At 40.1% G+C, this 13,603-nt stretch overlaps 1 protein-coding gene across 2 annotated transcripts in view; it reads left to right on the top strand.

Annotated features, from left to right (window-relative positions):
- Positions 1-13,603, top strand: part of ric1 (RIC1 homolog, RAB6A GEF complex partner 1) — a 41,175-nt gene that overhangs the window by 5,340 nt on the left and 22,232 nt on the right. The window contains exons 3-8 of one of the 2 annotated variants that reach the window (XM_088319657.1): positions 7,384-7,463; positions 7,609-7,716; positions 9,407-9,552; positions 9,624-9,760; positions 10,515-10,603; positions 12,007-12,095. In XM_088319657.1, the coding sequence (XP_088175783.1) occupies positions 7,384-7,463; positions 7,609-7,716; positions 9,407-9,552; positions 9,624-9,760; positions 10,515-10,603; positions 12,007-12,095 (649 nt within the window). Of the gene's footprint in view, positions 1-7,383; positions 7,464-7,608; positions 7,717-9,406; positions 9,553-9,623; positions 9,761-10,511; positions 10,604-12,006; positions 12,096-13,603 lie in introns of both variants that reach the window. The other variant, XM_088319656.1, reaches the window with a different exon arrangement.

Genomic DNA, 13,603 nt, shown 5'->3' with positions numbered 1-13,603 from the left:
AAGGCTTTCCTTAGACCAAGGGTTGGTTACCTACGGATCTCGATCCATATATAAATCTTTTTAAGGGTACATGTGGCTCGCAGAAAAAAGAAAAGAACTTGCACAATTCCTTAATGTTTTGTTGCATACGGAGACAATACTGATTGAATGAAAGGTTTGGTCCATTATATATATAGGACACAATTCTAACTATAGTTTACTGTCAGGGACGTCACACTCACAGGCCCCATTTTGGCTGTAACTCGCCTAATGATTATTTATATGGAAGCGCATTAAACAATCTATGTTCATTGTTGAGACACGTTATGATGAAAAGCCACGTAACTCACTTAAACACCCAGAAGCTCTCGCAAAGCACCTAGAGCAATTTGATTGGGTGAGCGGTAGGAATGGGCAAATACAAAGGGAAATACATTGGTTTCCTTGTTTGCAGTATTTTGTGACATTTTTACAAAAGAACTTTACTCGCACTTTGTTTGGACAAAAATGTCGGCCAAAATAAGCCTCAACACTTAAGTAACTGCGGTATAGTAAGTGGTATATTTATAGTCATAAGGGAACAGGCTCTGGCATTATTATTATTTCATAGATTTGATAAAATCATCAAACATCACACGGTGAAATGTGCTGAAGAACTAGCTTTTGTTTAAAGAGCGGGTTTGGCAGTTTTTTAAAATTTGGTCTATATATATATATATATATATATATATGGTGTGGCTCTCTCCCTCAAAAAAAAGCAAAAATGTTTGCTTTTATGGCTCTTTGAACCAAAAAGGTTCCTGACCCGTCTTAGGCAAAAAACTGTGTGAAAATTATTCCTGTTAAAGCCCCAGTATGCATGCTGTAAAATTCTTCATTATTTTAGATAAAATACAATTGATACAAATAGGAAACAAAAACCTGTGTACATTCAAATAAACGTAGTATTTTTAAAGGCGTAGTTTTAAATTCCTTTTTTTTATATTTACCAGCTCAGTAGCCTAGATGGTAGTGTGCCCGCTTTGAGACTGGGAGGTCGCTGGTTCGCGCCTCGGCCGAGTCATACCTAATTGGTATAATGGCGGCGCCCTCTGTTGGCTGCGGCTGCATCGACTCGCTACAACGGGTCAGGTGTATCGACATTTCGTTCTGTGTACATTGTTACAAAGAATGACAATACAAAGGAAATTATTATTATTATTATTATTATTACACAACTGTTTGGCTGCCATCATATATTTTGGAAGCCTGAATGACTATTTTGCAATGGTAGCTAGTCAAGGTGGTGTTTTTAGCTCTTAATGGCAACTTGATTTAAATGGCCATTCTGCAGGTGATGGTCTCGTGATTTTGGCGTCTTTCACTTTTTTTTCACTGATTCCTTATCTAGCCACCCCTCTTAACCACTTGGCTCCATTCTGAGCTACGACCTTGAGAAATGAATTATGACACATTGCCACTTTAAGAGTATTACACTAACTAACCCTTTCAAAATGGCGGCGCCCTCTGTTGGCTGCGGCTGCATCGACTCGCTACAACGGGTCAGGTGTATCGACATTTCGTTCTGTGTACATTGTTACAAAGAATGACAATACAAAGGAAATTATTATTATTATTAAAAATACACCTAGAACAACAAATGAAAAGCCACAAAAGTCTTTCCAACCAACTGTTTTTGACACTCTTTGTACACAACTGTTCACCACAAAATTGGAGTATTTTGTGTACTGTGTTTAATTTAAATGGTGAAGCCGTAAAATGTGAACTACGATCCGGTGATTGATACATTTGATGAATATTATCCTTTTCAGGTATTCGCTAGTTTGTTTAAAAGTACATGCGGTGTTTTTCCAACACACGTGTCTAATCATTAACTCATTTCTTTTGTTTTTTTGAGTTTGAGCATATAGCAACTTCATGCCTCAACAGATATCTGTGGCCTAGATGTGCAGCGTGTTGTGAAATGCATTCTGGGGCATTTGCATTTCACTGCTGTGTTTAGCAAACAATGAATGTTTTGTTCCCTCTTTTTGTGGCTCTTGTTTGACTAATTTGGACTTCTTATACATCAGGCGTGGGCGACATGTTATTATTACATTATAAAAGACTTTACCCAGATAGTTTTCTACAGAAAAATGAAAGATCATCAGTTTAATTATTTGTTCATTTTTATTTTTAATGAGTCTACAAGGTGATCAGTGGGGTTTTTCTCATTCATTTATTGACTTATTTTGTGTTCCATTGTGCTTTTCATGTTATTTATTTTAGAAGATAGCTGTGATAGAACACGACGCAAAGCGTCTGCCTGTTGATGTGATCTGGAAGTCCATATATGGGCACATGTATCGTTCTCTAAATGGCTCCTTGCGTGTGTGGATAGTATTTTTTTGTTTCTTACTGCGTAAAAGTATTATAAGAATATATAGTAGAAAAAAATATTTTCAAAATGCCTTTTGTACTTTTTACAATTGGTCTGTATGCATACAAAAAGGTGGCTATGAATAGTACGTGTTACGTCTCTAAGGTGCCTGCCTGCTATTGGTTGACGTCATAAAATGCTCATCTGCTATTGGTTTGCGTCATAGCATCATGAACATGACGATTTGCCATTGGCTAAACTCTCTCCCATAATGCTCCCTTTCGCTCCATTTATTTACAATACCATGTGCTTTGTAACGACTTTGTGAGTCAACGATACAATACTGTAATTTATGCCCTTTAATTATTCGTCATGAGTAAGGGTCAACCAATATGTTTTTTTAGGGCCATTATCGATTATTAGTACTAAGGGGGATGCTGATAATCGATATTTGAAGCTGATATTAGTTTGCTGTAAAACCTTAAGAATTGGCGTAAGAACATTTTAATAACGCAAAAAGAAAGAATGCATTTTTGTTATACATTCATATAAAACTCTAATAGCTCTCTAAAACCTTTTTATGAGACAGGTCTCACCAGAGTATAAATCATACCTCCTGCAAAACTATGGGGGAAAAAAACAGATTTATAATCCGAAAAATATGGTAATATATATTTTAGGGAACAATCTCCTGGGAGTGTTAACGCAAACACTTTAAATGGGCTGCATTGTAACTCTGAAGTTGCATTCCCCGAAGCCATTTGCAAAGAATGTAAACGACAATTAAACAGTAATTGATGGCTAAGTGTCCGACCCTGCGTCTCTCTGCTGACCCTTCTCTCGTCCTACTTGCGGGATACAAAGCCCACGCGAATGGATGTCGCGAATGTGTCTGAGGAAGAAGGTCAGGGCCGTTTCCAGCACGGCCCCGGCCAAAAACAACAGGGAGCAGAAGCGTCGGCGGCGGCGTACGGAGTTTAAAAATACCAGAGATGGCTGGCTCAGCCGGCCGTTATTGTAAGCACCAGGAAACGCCTCAAGGCAATTCCACTGCAAATTGCCCCAAACAGTCGCCTTGGCCCTGTGTCAGAATGACATTTTTTATTTTGCTAAGCACGGGTCACTGTGAGCTCATGCTGTTTATGTCCTGGCCAGCTGTTTTCCAGATGTTTAGTTTTTCGCACCCCTTCCCAGACCTTAAAGGGGCAGTGTGTATTATTTAGCGCTTCCTAGAGGCACAAAGAACTTGGATTGATTTGAATACATAAACAGTCACACCAAGGGTTATTTTGATAAATATTCATAGGATGGGAACTTTTTTATTATTATTTTACCTAGTAGTCACCGCCAAGTTTGTCCAGCATCCTGCTGCTACACTTTTGTCATTTGTCACTGGTTTTCGTCAGACAATACAGTGGGATCTAGTGGTCTAATATTACACAATGTAGCTTTAAAAGTATTATGGTAACCAAACCTTTAAAAAAAACATCGAATAACAAACGAAAAACTAACAATGTGTAATATTTGATGCCGCCTAGTTGTACAAAAATCTTAGTAGAAAATAGCATTGATTTGAATACTAGGCAAACATACTTGACCTATCATATCGATGCTAATTTGTATAAGTTTTCATTAGTCGAGAAAATAGTATTTATTTTACGTAGCAGAATCCATATCTAGTGGTAGTCGCCAACATGTTTTACAGGCATCCTGCCGTCACGTTGTACTCTGTGCCACCAGCCATCTCCTGTAATTCTGGGATATTCCTATTTTTTTCCCACAGTTTCCTTCTTTAGCCACTCATGTTAGCTGTCATGCAGGCCATGGTTTACAAATTTTGCGAAATAGTATCCTGCGGGCTTCCATGTGCGTCTTCTCCAAATGATCCGCTTCAGCTCCATTCTGAGTCTAAGTGATTTCTAGTGGTGATTTATTACACACTGTCACTTTAGGCTAATCAAAGACACCAGCCAGACATTTATTGCTTGTTGGCTTTCAACAAGGGTTTTTATTGTTGGTCTTTGACTTAGAGGAGGATAAAAACTCTCATTTGCCTTCACATGCTAAAGTTCCAGCTTCTTTGTAGCTAGCGTTTTTTAGTCAGGCATTTTATGACGCCTCCTTGTGCTCAGTCCATATTTGTGGGCATGTAACTCAAGCCCTTTTCCCTCTTTGTCGTTTTTCTGCCTAATTCCTCTAATGGCTTTCATTATAGTCTTTAACTTATCAGGCTCCGTAGACGATTGGTATTTATTGTCCATCTTGGACAGCTTTCGAACGCACACATGAAAAACAAATAATCAACTCCTCAATTAGAGGGAATATATTACCCACAAAACATCACTGTTTTACATACTTGGATTACATATTGCCGTGATCCAGTTTTGACTGTAGATGTTTATGAGTTCTCGCCAGTTTGGGTAAAGAAGAGAAGCTCACAGCTGTGTGCTAGTTGACATTGTGCAGTTTCAAGCAAACATCTGAAGTCTTTGCAAGCTGGTGTTGTTAAACATCCGCATGGCAGCCATTGGCTGGATTTTCTTGTTGGTCTGATTTCGCAAGGGGTAAGTGGTCACCCGTTAGCAGAGGCGTGTTCAGGAGAGTGATCAGACATGTAGTCTCTTGATAATCGCTTGCCGCGCACTGCTGAACGTTTTGTAATCGCTCACTGTGATTGCCTTACTGATCCAAAATGGCCGACGACAGTACAATGGATTTCGTTCTACAGCTTGCTTTGAGCGAGTTGGCTGATATGAGCGACAGTTCGCATATTGACACAGTTAAGGTTATCCTAAACGCAGTGGTATGGTCATACCTGTCTTGCATTGTTCACAAACATTACCAGGCAATGTAAGACGATATATTACATCGCCAACAGCACTCGTCAGGGTGAGATCCTCCATCTTCTGCACTGTCGACGCCATGTTGGAAATCAAAGTAAGCGGTCTTTCTCCCGTGATTACTCGGGCACGCGAGCGCTCAATAATCACTGGCCGTTCAGAAGCTAGCGATAGCTCGCGATAGCAATCACTCACTCTCCTGAACACGCCTCAGGTATTCCCAATTAACTAGTGGATTGGCAGCCTGGTATTCATTTTTCTTCACGGATCGCATGTGTCGTGAGGGCACCACTTCCTGTGGTGTCTGTTGGCCCACATCCAGCTTCAGGCCTAGGATTATTTTTATTTATATATTTGTATTTGATTTTTAATAGTTAGTCGCCGTGAAATGTGAGATTGTATATTCAGCAGTTTTGTGAATAAACCGGCCTTGACACAGAAACACTTCTCGCAAAATAACTTAGAAGAATGCGGAATAGGGCCGAAAAAAGATTTCTTTCCCCCAAAAGGTCATCAACTAGGTTTTGCTGCTTCTATCCTGATAAACAGGATCTTCTGGCAGAACCATTCACTTACTCTGTTTGGAGCTCACCAGCTTGATTGTTTTTGCAGACCTCAGTTGAGGTCTTGGTCACGTGTCAGGCCAAGACTGTGCTCCTCCTTATCCAACTTTGCATCGCTTGCTGCTTTTACCCCTTTTGTCTGCTCTTGATTTTCATCTTCTGTACTTACATTGGAAAATTTCAGACTTGAAAATACCGCAAACTTCCAGGCCAAATAATTTCATGTTGTGAAAAATTTACAGTCTTATTTAATTGGACTTTGTGGTGCGTTTCCTCCAACAGTAAAGTGTGGTTCTGCTTAATGGGTAGAAGTTTGAAAGGTGCATAAAATATCTCATGCCAACTAGAAGCGACTTCTACTTCTGTTCCTAGTTAGAAAGTCAACGTGTCGGCGAATGTGTTTACATACAGGAAATGGTCTGACTGGGATCAGAAGTTTATTTTTGGAGCAGTCTGAATCAATTTTTCATATGCCTAAAGACAACCGCTTAAGAGTATTCCGATCATGAGCGGGAGCGACGTTTTTAAGCAAATAGACATTGTTTCCGTATTTAACTTTTGACATTAATCGAGCATACGGAATTCTCTTTTACTCTCTGCCACCATCTCCATGATCGCAGCCTCAGTTTGCTTATTCATGATGCAAGTGCAAATTTGTGCATTTCTTAGATGCACTCGAATAAACCCTTCTTCTTTCATATTTTTTGGGTTTCGGTATGGCGTTTAGACTCTACTATGTATGCCCTTTCTTACTTTCACCAGTTTCGTGCTATACTGACAAATGAAAATTTTGGGGGGAAAATGGTCACGAGCATGAGGACACAATCCAGGATCCCCGCCCACGTCCCACCCCCATTGCTCGAACTTAATTTGGTCCATTCCAAACAGCTCTGATAAAAGATAAAAGCAGAGAGGTGCCCTTGAAAATAAGGCATAAGGGCTCTTTGAACTCTCTTTGAACTTTTAAAGGGCACCTCAAACCATGCGCCTCACCTTTTAAAGAAAGGATGATTTTGTTATTGTCATGAATTTGAACACCCGCTCGTTTATTTTCTAGTCATTATGTTGTCCTTTTTAGAAGGACAATGCAGTTAACTGGCCTGTTTTACCATATACAAACTTTGTTTTCAAACTAGTCTGAAATTGGTGTGCTTTTGTTGCTACTTTAAACAAGGTTTGTGTGTTGTGGCACTGATGTGGTTATCAGTTACAGCTAAATAATACCGGGAAGAATGTGAAAAACATCCGCATACGAAAAAGTTTTTTCTCCAAGACTCATTACCAATTGTCGTGAACGTTCGGTTTCTGCCTAAGGTGGCCATTTCGCCATTTGGTTCCGGGGGCAATTACTTTTTCACCAAGGGCCAGATAGGTTTTGATTTGTTTGTGCCTTGATAAATGGATCCAACATTTAAAAGTGCATTTTGTATTTCCTTGGGTTGTCTCTGCGTGATACTAAAATGGGTTTGATGATCTAAAACCTTTGTAAGTGATAAATATGCAAAGAGAAATCAGGAAGAGGACAAAAACTTTTTCATGGCACTGTAGTATCCTTGTTCATTTCTATTTCCTATCTAGCCAACAACTCACAATAATGCACAATGGGAATTCACTAACTGAACTGGTTTCTCTGTGTTTTCAGACTGCCAAAGGCTACATCATTTTGTTCTCTGTACTCGGTGGCAGGGACGACAAGTATCTCTATGAACCAATCTACCCAAAGTGAGTGCCTCTATTCACAAATGTGATATCCCCACTGCGTATCTTACTGATGATATGATCAGCTAACATTCAGATTGGGGCACTTCAGGGCCTGAGGTTTTTTTTTTTAACACGCCTGTGACCTGTTTATATTTTGTGCGTTTAGGGGTAGCCCCCGTGTGAAGGTGACCCCAGGTTTCAAGGAGGAGCAATGCGCACCCGCTTTGTCACTAGAGATAAAGAAGCCTGTCGATCTGGAGGCCCCCATCACATGGTGAGAAGCTGACTATGTCCTTTTTTCTATCACCCTTCGGCATCTCACCCTGGCGTCAGATGTCATCCCGAGTTGCTCGCTTCTGAATCCTGTGTTTTCTTGCCTTGAACCAACCGATGTTTTATTGTCTATTTTAACAGTTATTTTCCACTCAGAGTGTCTGAGACGATTGAGCAATTTTGTTTTCTCAATTGCAAATTCAGAGAATTAAGTGCTTACAGTCAACTATCAGACTCGCAATGAAAGAATTACAGAGAAAGACCACAATATGTAGTAAAAAATGTTCCAGCACTGGCCGCATTGCTGATTAAAAACAGGAGCATCTGTTCTGTCAGATACATTTGAGAAGAAAGCCGCTTGTCAGTCTGTTGTTTTGTTCCCCTTTCCATTTGATTTGTTCTTTTGCTGCTTTGCTTAATCTGAATGATGTCAAAACTGTTGTCAAATTTTCTCGTCACGGTTTTCCCCAGCCTATGAAGCGCCTTTGTTTGCTGACAAGCACAAACTGTCACCTCATCTCTCGTCAAGCTCTTTCTGTTTATCGCGTGTGCATGCCCATCATCTCCTCTCTCCTTACCGTTTCGCTCAGGCAGCTTGATTGTGCGGGTGTAAAGTGGTTGTTTCATTTTTATTTCAATTTTGGGGAAAAACGAGGGGGGGGGAATCATCTCCCCCTCTCGCTGTTCTTTTGTTTCTGATTGTTGTTGTTGTGATCCGGTTAGCTAGACAATGAAGTGCTTCACACATGAACCCAGGGGCCTTTTTGTGGGGGTAAAAATTGGATGGCACCAACCAAAGTCAAAGAACAATTAGAATTTTTTTATTACAGTAGACATCCGGGATACAACATTAATTTGATAGCGGAATGTACGGTGAAATTTCCATCTAGCCTGGCATAAAAAACAATGTTAATAAGCTCCAAAAGCCCTGTATCCTAGATCTATCTATTCGGATCTAGTTCTAGACTATGGTATGAGTCCCAATTTGTGTGCGTGCGTGTTTGTGTGTTCATATTTGGCTTATAGGCTCCGAAACAGCCTAACTGATTTCCTTGAAAATTTACACAGTAGTTCGTTAGTTAGTTCGCTAGGTTTCAAGTCAAGAGACCCCGAATAAATACACATTTGATAAATGTATGTTTTTGTGTACAAGCGGCTCTGGAGTTGCATTCTGTCACACTGCTCTCTGGCACATCCTAGTGGCTTTTTAGCGTTTTTTAAACAAAACACGGCCTCAATAACCTTGCTCAAGTATAATGCACACCCAAACTTTCTTTTTTTAGGTTAAAAAAATATGTTTCCTCCTCTAGCCAATCATGCCAGCCACTTAGTTGCTGAGGCTTGACAAATTCTGGTTCGCTCTTGCAATCATTTCCTGGTCTCTGCTTCCCCTGCTCGCCGCTAATATTAGCCACTTACACTACATCTGACCAAGCTATTTTCTCTTTTTAGCTGCGCGCTAAGTCTTTTTTTTGTTGCTTGTGGGGATTAACACAGGTTTTCATGTCCATGGAATTTAATCCTTGCTCACATTACTTTGATGATCTGAAGCTTATGTGAGTGATGAATTTGCAAAAACACAAATCGGGAAAGAGGCAAATACTTTTTCATTGCACTGCATATTTATACATTACTATACACTCATAAATCTGGTAAATGCTCAAATAATCTATGCTTTGTCCTCCTGTTAGTCTTCAGTCCTTGCAAGAAGAGCTGCTGGTGTGCACTGCCGACGGATACCTCCACGTGCTGCACTGGGACGGCCTGGGCGGCAATGGACGCAAGGCCGTCTGCCTCACCGCCGTCCCATTCTCACTTGACCTGCAGTCTGCTCGAGGTACAGCAGTTTCTTCTCTCCTTGTCCAGCCAGGCATGATATGTCTTTACCTGAGAAACATTTACATGCAGGTGGCCCGTCTTTGGACCTGGAAGGAGTCCATATCCGGTGCGTGGAGTACTGTGAGACTCTGGATGGCTTTGCGGCGGTGCTCAGTGACGGGCGTCTTGGCTTCATCACCCCACTCAGCAGCAACATCGCTGCGGATGTGAGAGCGCTCGCACACAAAAGAAAATGTGATGTGTAGTGGTGCCTGAGCCAGTTACATTAACTTAACGGAAATTTGCAGATAAAATATGCAATTCGAGTATCAATATGAAAATATAATTAAAAAAAGATAACAAATAGTAATAGGTGATCTCAAAATTAAATTATATGCTGTAATCTTTGCTTAGTGCATTAAAGCAACTACAGATAGAAAAAAAAAAAACTCACCAAAACTTATTTAGTTCAGGTTTTTCATTCTCTGTGAATTACACTGTCACCGGGTGAATTTAAAAGAAAGAGATTTGGTTTTCCAAGCAAGGCCTTGCTGACTATTGCTATTGATAATTGCATTACCCGCAGCAAGCAATGACAAAAGTCATATTATGAATGTTTTAGTATCCCAAGTTCACGTCTGACTAAAATCTTCTTCGTTATACAATCAGTTTTTCTGTACCCGAAGTCATTGACATCACCACTAAAGGGTCTCGTAGGTACGCACCAACAGTATCTGCGTGGTTTATCAGCTAGGTGAGACCCTTAACCCCCTTGCGTTCAATAGGAAAACGTGCTTATATTTATTTGTTTCATTCTACAACATTACTGCTGGAACCAATTACATTCAAAAGTAAAGGTACCACTGTACTCAGAAATTTATGGCAGGCTGAATTAAATCCTCTGACGGGCTGGGTCCAGCCTGCGGGCCCTATGTTTGACATACCAGTCTTAAATGATCCTTTGTTTCTTGTGTCCAGCAGCTGCAGGGAGTCTGGGCCGCGGACGTGAGTGACGGAACCTGCGTGGCTGTCAACAACAAGTACAGACTGATGGCTTTCGGCTGTGCCAGGTAGGTGTCCTCACCAACATTTCAAATGACATGGTGTCAGCGCGACAGCTTGCAGCCCCACACGGGGAAATTGTTAAGCTGTGAGAACGAGTCATCCCATGTTTGCTCAGGCTTTCTCGAGTGTGCTTGTTAGCAACGTGTCTGTGGCAGTTTGATGCTTGGTGAACCGGCCGACTTGGCACGATAGGGTTTTATGAATGTAGACACTAAATAAGAATTTAGAAAATGATTTATTTTCAGGAAATGAATCTTTATTGGATAGTGTACAGAAACAAAAAAGTTGACAAGGATCTTCAGTTCTCTTAAGAGGCCCGAGCTGCTCCAACACAGGCCCAACCACACAGCACTGACACATGATTTTGAAACACTAACTTGGCCTTAATTAATTGTCAAACTTCCACGTCTTAGCTTTTGGGAAGAGACGGTCACTCTTCGCCTGTCTCCTCATCCGGCTTCAATATTTTTTCATGGGGTCACTTAAGGGTCCTTCTGCTTTGTATCTACACTTCATACTCAATGCTAATACTCTGAGCTATATGAACTGTCCGGAGGCTAAATGTATACAAAACACTCTCTCAATGAGGGTGCCACTATGGGGCTGTAACTGCACTTGATTCTTTCTAAAATTTAAAAAGTTCCATGGTCAAACAGGCCCGCGCCCATCTTGACATAGCCCCACTATTTAAGAATCAGTTGGCTGTATGAACAAAACATGAAAGAGAGAAGACACTTGTGATGTAGGAACACTAACAAACTGAACAAAACTAGAAAAAAAGTCAATGTGAGATATGTTGGAATACTCAAACTTATTAGCCCGCAAAAGAAGGATTGACGGAACTTAATCATGCTTGGCTAGAACAAGTACATAATGTTCCAACAACATCTCTAACAGAACAAAACATGAAAGGGAGAAAACACAAGAAGCATTACCACGCACGGACAGAACAACAGTGAGAGTTCCATGATGATAACATGAAATATTATGCAGGCACAATAACTAGCTGTAACTAAAGAAAAACAGAAAAGCAAAACAATGTAGGATATCTTGGAACACCATCTCTAACTGAACAAAATGTGAAAGGAAGATGACACAGGTCATACACCCAAACGTAAATAGGACAATAACAGTTGTGCCATGGCGACGAGACCGTAAAATATCAAAATGACCAGACCTGAGGCATGATGGATGAGCAATCAGGAAATGAGGTACAGAAAGAAATCAGGCTCCGACAAAGATGTGGAAGCTCTGAGTGTGCTCATATACTCTCAAGAACATAAAAGACCAAAATTGTACTAAAAGCACCAAATCACAAAAAATGACAGTGTAGAAAGTACAGAACCCTCAAGGAGCTGATTCCCCAGCCTTGATCCAGCTTCCCCCCCTATTCTCCTTTTATTTTTAGTGGCTCGGTGCTGGTTTACATGATCGACACTACAACTGGATCTATGCAGCTCTCCCACAAACTGGAGCTGACACCAAAACACTACCCAGGTAAGTGCGTGTGGTTCCGTCTTTTAATGTCAGAACATTGGAGGCAGTCGACTGATGTCACGGCTTGTCATTATTTTTGCTCCTAAATTTAAATTCATTTACAGTAGAGGTAAGATGTAAAGCACAAAAACCTGACCCAAAATTCGGGGTGTTCAGCCAAAATCACACCACCTCCTCCTGAGTCCTCACAAATAAAATATAGTTTGCTCCAGGTTCGGTCCCTCAACTCAAGTTAATTGGTCGGGATTTAACTCCTGAAATTTCTTGGGCCCCATATTTCATCTAATGTACAGTCATTATTGCCTTTCTGCAGGTTACCTTCCAAAAATAACCATTGATTGGCAAAATCCGTGAAGCATAAACCTTTTTTTCTGGAAAAAAAAAAAAAAAAGAAAAAAAAAAGATTTTTACTGCCCTATTCATTTGTTTACCAAATAAAAGTAATGTATAAACTTGTATTAATCTAAAAAAAAATAACTTCTGTACCGTCAAATAATGATAATATGCGCGACTGTTTAGCCAATCAGAATGCAGAACACAATGCATGATGCAAAAAGTGATGTAGCAAAACCGCGAAAAGTAAACCGTGTTATAGCGAGGGATTACTCTGTTGTTATTCATTTTTAGGGGGTTAAGCCTGCTTTAAATTTTGTTTGGTTCTGAAATTAGATCGCCAGTCATAAGTTCTTGTGATTTTTGCTAAAAGTTGATCATGTAAAACATGGAGAAGACTTATGGGAAGTGGTTAATATTGGTGGTTTTGTTTTTTGAACTGGAAGTCATTAACATAATCAGTGTCTTTATACATATAATCAATTCTTAATAATACCTCTAAATACATCAGAATTATCCTATAAATTATGTATGCAATCGTCTGGTACGACTAGAACACTGCTGTGGACCACCCAGTCCTCAAGAGTCGTATGTCCTGCATGTTTTGGAGGTTTTTCTTCCCCAACTCGGGTGATGGAAGTTTAAAGCTTGTTAGCAAGCTGTGTGGGAGCTTGATAATGACCCAGGTGATTTGAATCACCTGTATTGGAGCAGAGAAACTCCGAAAACATGCAGGAAATGCTGCTCTTGAGGACCTGCTTAGCCACACCTGGACTAGAACAATTATTTTGTGGTTGACTGAGCCCATTTTACCCCCAACACCTAGTGATAACATACAAATAAGATAAGTTATTTCAGAAATGCATATTTCCGACTCATAGCTGTTTGCACTATTCAGTAACCAAGAAGTTTTTAGCTCTAAAAAGATGGCCTGTTGTTAGTTTGTCTCGAATTAAAAAACAAAATCTTATGATACCTAAAAGGTTTGCCAATAACACGAGCAGAGATGAAAGGAAAAACAAAATTTTCTTTTTTTCAATGTATCGGTTCTCGTGTCTTAGGAAGATTTTGGCTAGGTTATGATCAGGAACTAAAAAATACAAAGTTGGAATTATTATAAGTAAACTAATCCCCCAATTTAGACTTTTAAATGACTTAATTTCACATATCTTCCA

This window comes from Urocampus carinirostris, chromosome 16 (genome assembly GCF_059441175.1).
Source record: "Urocampus carinirostris isolate Australia breed hairy pipefish chromosome 16, RoL_Ucar_1.0, whole genome shotgun sequence".
In the NCBI taxonomy this organism is placed as follows: Eukaryota; Metazoa; Chordata; class Actinopteri; order Syngnathiformes; family Syngnathidae; genus Urocampus; species Urocampus carinirostris.
This window is presented reverse-complemented; position numbering and strand designations above follow the sequence as displayed.